Consider the following 7,732-nt stretch of genomic DNA (forward strand, 5'->3'; position numbering starts at 1 on the left):
GGTGGTCCAGTGGACAGCCTTTCTGTGTGGAGTGCATGTTCTCCCCGTGTCTGCGTGGGTTCTCTCCTCCCTCCGTCCAAAGACATGCGGCCTAGGTTAATTGATGACCCTAAATTGTCCTTAGGTGTGAGTGTGACTGGTTGTTTGTCTATGTGTGGCCCTGCGATGGATTGGCGACCTGTCCAGGGTGTACCCCGCCTTTTGCCCGATGTCAGCTGGTTGTTTTTTTAATAAGTCGTGAAGTATAGGCCTACTGATGAGTTAAGAGTCTGCGGACAGAGATGGTCAACATTGAGCACCGGTGACGTAGAAAGGAGGAGAGACTTTCGACCAATCAGCGCCGGCTGCCCTGCTCATCGCCTCCTCTGGGGAAGGTGAGCAGCTGCAGCAGCTCGTGTTGTTGTGATTAAAGGAGTTACACATCAGACTTTGAACTCGGCAACGTCGGAGGTCGACTAAATAAGAAAGCACCCGCCAGTTGAAGCGAGTGGGTATCCAGGAATTCGGTAGGCATTTTTACATTTCCTTATTTGTCTGTCATCCTGGTCCGTAGCTAACGAGAGACGTCAACAAGTTGGCTAATTTGACTATGTTACCCAGATCATCCGCTTCAAGTGTACCCAGACAGAAGCACGACTAAGCCAGGTGGCTATTTAGCTCAAAGCTGTGTAGTTATCTTATGATTTATCCGCCGCCAGTCATACTGGCTCTTTAAAAAACAGCTGACGGTAGCTAACTGTCTGTCTGCTGCATGTCCGTGTCATGTGAGGGTGATTGTCAACTGGGTTTGCTTTGTTTGTCAGTATCCTTAGTATTCTTGTAATGCTGCCATTGGTTTTTAAGTTTAAGGTACCTGTTTCTTTAGGATGATGGAGAGTGGGGATGACAGTGACCTCCGGTCTCGCTGCCGAGCCATTCATAAGTTGCCCACAGTCCCTGATTTCGATAGCTCTTTGGATGGGGAATGTAACCAGGGAGAACACCAGCAAGGCAGTGGAGACAACCACATTACCAGCAATGGTAAGGAAATCTCCTTCATCAGCAGGGCCAAATAAGAAGATATTGACCTCTTATTCTAGTGGAATTTCAGCTGCATGTTGATTCAGCTTCTACCTTCTTTTTTATTTCAGTACATTTCCTGGATGTATTAGTCACTGAAACCATGTCATGGGATGCTGTGTCCCTCTTAAGCACTGTGATGTGACCTGTGGTACAGTTAGTGTGGCTAACCAGATAGAGAATGACAGGGTAGATACTGCTTATGGCAAAAAGTGACTCCCATTATGTTGTCCTCTCCATATAGTGACACAGACAAGAAGTGATGGTCAGTGAAGTGATCATGAGAAATGGTGGCTGTAGACCAGCGCTTCGACATGTCCTTGGACAACATGAACTCTCTGTATATTTTGAATAAAAATACTGACCACTCAAAAAATGTTTCTGGAAAAAAATGGGGAAATACCTTAATAAAATCTAACTTATGTCTTTGATAAAATGTCAAGTTCAGTCAGTTTTTCTTTGCTATATTATATGTTGACAATAATTGTTGACAAATGGGTGGAGTGCTGCTGCTGATTGTCTGTGTGATTGATCTAATTAACTGTTGAATCATCAGACAGCTGTTACTAACCTATAGTAACCTTAACCACGAGCAGTCACATTTGCTCAGCTTGGGTGACACTAGATTGTGCTTGCTACACGCTGTCATAGGTGTGTCTCCTTTTGGATTTTGCAACATTGGATCTAAAGACTGGTGTCATTTTACTTATGCTATATCCCAGACTGCATCCACAGCACCAAACTATTAGCACCCTGTCAATCATTTCAGCCATTGTCGAAAAATGTCAGTCTCGTATGTCTCTTGTACTGGGTAGACAAGGTATCCTGGCAACTCTGTTGTCAATTTGGGTGTGTCCGAAACACTTAACTTACTTAAGATTACAAAACAGCATGTTGACAATTTGTATTTTATCATATGCTAAGACTTCTGTGCTCTCTTTCCAATTTTAGGAAAAATTGAAGTGGAACATGTGATCAGCAAAAAGCTACAACTGAAAAGGAAAGCAGAGGTTAGTAAGTCAGTCATTTGGAAAAAGAAAAGGCTCATGACACATTTTGTAATGTTCAAACGGTGACCTTACAGCGGTTTACAAAAGGTACTTGCAGACTTCCTGGTGGTTAAATGAGTATATTACACATTATGCAAGCCATGCGTGCAGTCTATTGTCTGTCACATCCACAGTATGTTTTAAAATGATAGTGATGCGTAAATTACACAGTTAAAGTGTCATCATAATGCAAACACAGAGCTGCTGTTGGCAGGAAAGAACTCTTGGTGTTGACAGATGACAGATATTCAGTTTCAAATTGACTCTCTACTACAAGGGCCTGTTTCCACAATGTGAAAATGTGTATTTCATCTAAATGCTTGATGTGCTAAAATTCCACCTCAAGGAAAATGTGCTCAACATTCACAATCGACCTGTTTAGCCAAAGCTCTTACACAGAGAGCAACTGATGATGACTGAGGTTTTCAGTGGGTTGCTGGATGTCAGTGTAACTGTAAACTATGAATCGTCTCACCTCTAACACCACTTTTTTGTTACACTCCTCTTTGCACATTCAGAAGGAACATCATTATTGCCACATAAATACAAAATATTCTATATTTGTACAAGTATTTGCAGAGTGTGAATGATAACTCTTCTTGCGTCTTTTGCTATTGCTCAGCACTTGAAGAGTGACCTGATGCATCAGTTTGACAGTCAGGTTAGTGACTTCATGGACAGTCTTATTGAGGAGTCGGCCAGCCTGGAGCCTGCACCTGTACCTGCTGTCTTCTCACCTCCGCTTACAGACAAGGAGAGGAGCAAACTCAGGTGCTGCCTGTCAACTTCTGTACCCTATCAAAGCAAATTGTGTTTTAAGTTGCACTAAATTCCAGATTAACACATAAGACAAACTTTCCCCATTTCTTTCTTGGTCATACACATAAGGAAGCCATCTATTTTCTAAGTCTGATTTCAGTTGCAAGGGGCTGAAGTACACCACAACCCCATGTTCAAAATGGGACTAAAAGCATTCATGTCTTCTTCCAGGTGAAGCACCAAATAAAAAATTTCTAGCCAAAAAAAAAGAAATGACAGTAATATTACTTAACTAAAACACACTATATGTACATTGTGTTTAGAGAAATCAAAACTCAACTGTAAGAAAACATAAATGCTTTAAACATATAGTCTTATTTTGAACATGGGGTGGTGGTGCATTTCAGACTCTTGTTGCCAAAATGAGTGTTGCAACAACACATCCTGCCAAAACTTATTTACTTTTTTTTTTGTTGCAAGAATAGGTTTTTTTTTGCGATTTGGCGCCCCCAATTTACTGAGTGCTATTCTCTTACAGTATGCACCGCTGTCGTAAAGAAGGACAGCTGTACATGTTTTTATGATCTGAAGGTAGCGAGTTGACAATTTTGCTAACCCAGCTAAACATCAAGCAGGTGCAACAACACAAGACATAACAAACCAGCTAATATTACTAGTCCAACCGCAAGAAGGCCAGCTCAGCATCTGTCTTGCAGATAACAGGACTACATAATGTTGCCTTAAGTCGTAAACACATTAGCGAAAGCTATTTAGATCAGACATGAAAAATGGATCACTGCAATTTTCTTTTTCTCACTTGCCTCTCAGGACTTCAGTATTCACAAGCTTTTCGTCCTGTAAAAATAGATTTGCTGGTCGCTGATGTTACTCTGTTTTCCTTTAGGCTTTTTCTGCCTCCTCATGGCCTGGGCAAGCAGTTCGTCAGTCGCAGGTCCCTCCTAGAGTAAGTTGAAGCATTGATCTGGAAGGAATGCAAAGGTTGCTACCTGAAGTGCGCTGCAACATTTGTTTATTACAGTGCAAGTCATTCTGGTTCTGCTGCTTGAAGGTTGTTTGTTGACATCAGTGTAGTCATATAGATTCTAATCACCCGCTGTCTGGTTTTCTACAGTGAGCTGTTTGAGGTGAACCACATCAGGACTATCTACCACATGTTTATTGCCCTGCTCATTCTCTTTATCCTCAGTACACTGGTGGTAGATTTCATTGATGAAGGCAGGTAATGTAGACGACTGCTATGTATAATTCCTTTATGATTTTTGCACCATAATGATTAAGTCTTTTAACTTCACAAATCACCATCTTGTTTTTGTTTAGCTTTTGCTGAAGTTATGAATTCCTTAAATTGCTTTCACTTTTGATCTAGGAAAGATCCTTCATGTTTCTCATCTCTAATTTATCTATTTTCCATCAGACTGGTGCTGGACTTTGACCTGCTGGTCTATGCATTTGGACAGTTCCCTTTGGTGGTGTGCACGTGGATCTGCATGTTCCTGTCTGCGTTGCTGGTTCCCTACACCCTGTTCCACCTGTGGTCACAGACTCAGCCTGGGTCTTATAGTCACCCCAGGTTGTACAGTTTGCTGTTTGGCTCTGTATTCCTGCTCTACCAAGCTCTGGGTCTGGGATTCCTGCCTACGTATGTGGTGGTGACCAACAGTTTACCACCTGCATCCTGCTTCATCATCATCCTGGAACAGGTAGATGACCAGTATCTCACTTTTAGTTTGTTCAGTGGGACCGCATCCACAGTCAGTGAGTTGTATTATGCCATATTTCTTGCCTCATGTAAAGCACTTTTAAATACAATTTGAAATGTACTATAAACTTGCCTTCCCGTTCTCAAATTCAACTCTGTGGAAAAAGTTGTAATAGCTGCTGTCTTTTTTTTTTATCTAATTGCAGGTGCGTCTAATGATGAAAGCCCACTCCTTTGTCAGGGAGAATGTACCAAGAGTCCTGAACTGGGCTAAAGACAAGACCAGTATGTAACCTTTCAACTAAAACATGTTTATGCCCCTTTTTCCCCCTGTGTATCCATGTACAATTCTTTTATTTGCCAATTCAAACAATTTCTCCCTTTCTCATAGCAACTCTGTTCCCTTTTTCTTATGTCCATATGTTGATAAGCAGTCTCTCCTGTCGTCTATAGGCCCCAGCCCAGTGGTCCCTCAGGTTTCTCAGTATCTCTACTTCCTGTTTGCGCCCACACTCATTTACAGAGACAAGTACCCCAGGTAAGCAGGCCCACTCGTTGTTGTTTTCCGCCGCTACAGTAGCTCATGTGTTTGGTAAAACCTTGTGTCTCACTGAATGCAGAAACCCAGTCATCAGATGGAGCTACGTTGCCACAAAGTTACTTCAGGTACTGACTTCTTTCACATTTTATGCAGACCTTACTTGCAAGCAACAGGTATTAGCCCGTTTTGTCTGACCATTTCAACCACTCCCACCCCACAGGTACTTGGCAGTCTGTTTTATGCCTATTACGTGTTTGTGCGGCTGTGCATCCCTCAGTTTCGCAGCATTAGTCTGCAGCTGTTTGACCTGAGAGCCATGGTGCTCTGTGTCTTTAACTCCATCTTGCCAGGTAAGATTGCCCACTTGTTTGTGGTGCGTCAACAAATAAAACAAATACCCTTTTATACAGCTATTAGTCTCACTCAGTTAATGGATGCAGTAGTAAACAAAGAAAACCATTCCTGTCGTTTTTCATTTGCAGGAGTGTTGGTTCTCTTTCTGGCATTCTTTGCCTTCCTGCACTGTTGGCTTAATGCTTTTGCCGAGATGCTCCGCTTTGCTGACAGGATGTTTTACAAGGTATGTCTTCTACCTTTCACTTTATAACCTGTTATATTGAAAGATATCTGCCTGCCTACCTCTACTGTCAGCAACCACAAAATTTAAATGAAGTTCCTGTGTTGTACTTTATACTTAACTTAATGAATTTGTATTACAGGATTGGTGGAATTCAACCTCTTTTGCCAATTACTATCGCACTTGGAATGTGGTGGTCCATGACTGGCTGTACTACTATGTGTACAGGGATTTGCTGTGGGTGAGTGGTTTTGCTATTAGAGGTTTTTATTGAAAGATTACAACACCAGTGTGAAAAGCCATTAAACACATTTTCCAAGTTATTGCTAATGTAAAAAAAAAAACCAAAACATGGATTAGATGTAATCTGCTCGCCACTGTTGTTTTGACGTGTTTGATCTCTCTGCTGCTGTCATTCTAGATATCTCAGAAGCGTTTCAGACCAGCAGCCATGCTGTTTGTGTTCACAGTGTCTGCAGTGGTCCACGAGTACATTCTTGCAATCTGCTTTGGCTTCTTTTATCCTGTGCTCTTCTGCCTCTTTATGTGCTTTGGAAGTAAGAAAAAAAGACCTCAGCTCTCCTCACTATTCTCACACCACTCTGCTTTTATTGCATATTAGCAATCAGTCACCCAGACATGCTTGAAATTTCAGTTAAACCTAATAAATAGTATTATTCTGTTTGTGTCAAGCCATACACAACATTAAGTTATGTTTTAACTTATTTTATGTTTTCATTATGCTTCCACCCTCGTCTTCATTTCTCGCCCTCTCACAGTGATGTTCAACTTCATTCTGCATGACCAAAGGAAAGGTCCCATCTGGAACATAATTATGTGGACATCCCTCTTCCTGGGTCAGGGAGTCATTATCTGTTTGTACTCCCAGGAGTGGTATGCCCAGCGCTACTGCCCCCTGAAAGAGGTAACACCTGCAGCATGCCTTTGTGCAGCCAAGTGAAATGTTGCACCGGAATACTGTTTTTTTTATTTTTATTTTTTATTTTTATTTTTTTTAGATAATGAAATATAGTTTTTTACTTTTTCAACCTTAACCACAGACACAAATTAGCTTCATGTGATGTTTATTTATTTATTTTTTCATTTCAGTCGTCGTTTCTTGAGCTACTGAAGCCTCGCTCCTGGAACTGTCAGAAGCCTGATGGCCAACTCTGATGGATAGGCTGTGATTGACGTTTGGACTACTGCAGAGGACCATCACTGATCAGTATAAATTTGACCAGCCTTTGTCTTACTTTCATAACTTCTGGTCTTTCATGTTTGTTTTGTTTTATTTGATTGCACTAAGGCAGTGACTGAGTGTGTATGAATGTGTGGAAGAGATTCAATAAATATGTGCCAAAATGTTATTTACTCAAACAGCAAAGTCAAAGTGATGCCTTACTTACGTGTTTTTTACGTTTTTAAAAACAAACCCAACAAAATTACAGATTCACATAAAACCACATGTGAATGCTTTTATTATTATGTACTATTTATGCATTGCCATCACTTTTGCCTTGATCAGCTGTGAAACCACTCCTTGTGCTAATGTTATAGTGGCAATGATATGGCAGCTTAATACAAACATAATTCACATATGCAGTAATAGTTAATATTTAACAAAGTTTGCAATTATGACTGTATTATAAATAACATTCAGTATGTTATTTAGAACGACATAAAATGTTATTTATTTTCACTGCCAATAAGGTTATTTTGAAAAAGGGCCACTGTTTGGTGTTTTGTATAAATCTATAAGGAACAGTCACACCTGTATTATAACTTCAGTATTTGCAGTCAAAGCTGATATAGTTAGGGAATTATTTTATAGGACACTGTAATGTACAACTTTTACAGACTTGACACTTTACACTTGAACTCTAATCTGTTTTCCTAATGCCAAATATAATACTTTAACTATAACTTTTCTATTCATCTCCAGCAGTCAAACCACATGGATGTTGGGCACTCATTAAAAATCATGACACTGAACTCCATAAAACTAAATGAAGATTATTAATTAC

The 7,732-nt window shown here is 40.5% G+C and overlaps 1 protein-coding gene across 1 annotated transcript; it reads left to right on the top strand.

Moving 5' to 3' along the window:
• Positions 1-350: 350 nt before the first annotated feature.
• On the top strand, positions 351-7,298 carry soat1 (sterol O-acyltransferase 1). The gene is made up of 16 exons (XM_038715911.1): positions 351-506; positions 866-1,020; positions 2,011-2,069; positions 2,731-2,879; positions 3,772-3,831; positions 4,000-4,107; positions 4,303-4,588; positions 4,794-4,872; positions 5,041-5,125; positions 5,208-5,253; positions 5,349-5,478; positions 5,611-5,708; positions 5,848-5,946; positions 6,127-6,262; positions 6,485-6,630; positions 6,816-7,298. The coding sequence occupies exons 2-16, from the start codon at positions 867-869 to the stop codon at positions 6,879-6,881; spliced, it is 1,701 nt and encodes a 566-aa protein (XP_038571839.1). The 5' UTR covers positions 351-506; position 866; the 3' UTR covers positions 6,882-7,298.
• The last annotated feature ends 434 nt before the right edge of the window (positions 7,299-7,732 follow it).

The sequence above is a fragment of the Micropterus salmoides genome, unplaced genomic scaffold (genome assembly GCF_014851395.1).
Source record: "Micropterus salmoides isolate LMB-PRFRI ecotype aquatic unplaced genomic scaffold, ASM1485139v1 Ms_hic_scaffold_13, whole genome shotgun sequence".
NCBI classification, from domain to species: domain Eukaryota; kingdom Metazoa; phylum Chordata; class Actinopteri; order Centrarchiformes; family Centrarchidae; genus Micropterus; species Micropterus salmoides.

Bases quoted from the DNA above. Each gene is read 5' to 3' on its own strand.
- soat1 (XM_038715911.1), top strand. From the start codon at position 867: ATGATGGAGAGTGGGGATGACAGTGACCTCCGGTCTCGCTGCCGAGCC. The intron at 2,880-3,771 runs GTGCTGCCTGTC...GTTTTCCTTTAG, and splicing joins AAGGAGAGGAGCAAACTCAG to GCTTTTTCTGCCTCCTCATG. The intron at 5,947-6,126 runs GTGAGTGGTTTT...CTGTCATTCTAG, and splicing joins TGTACAGGGATTTGCTGTGG to ATATCTCAGAAGCGTTTCAG.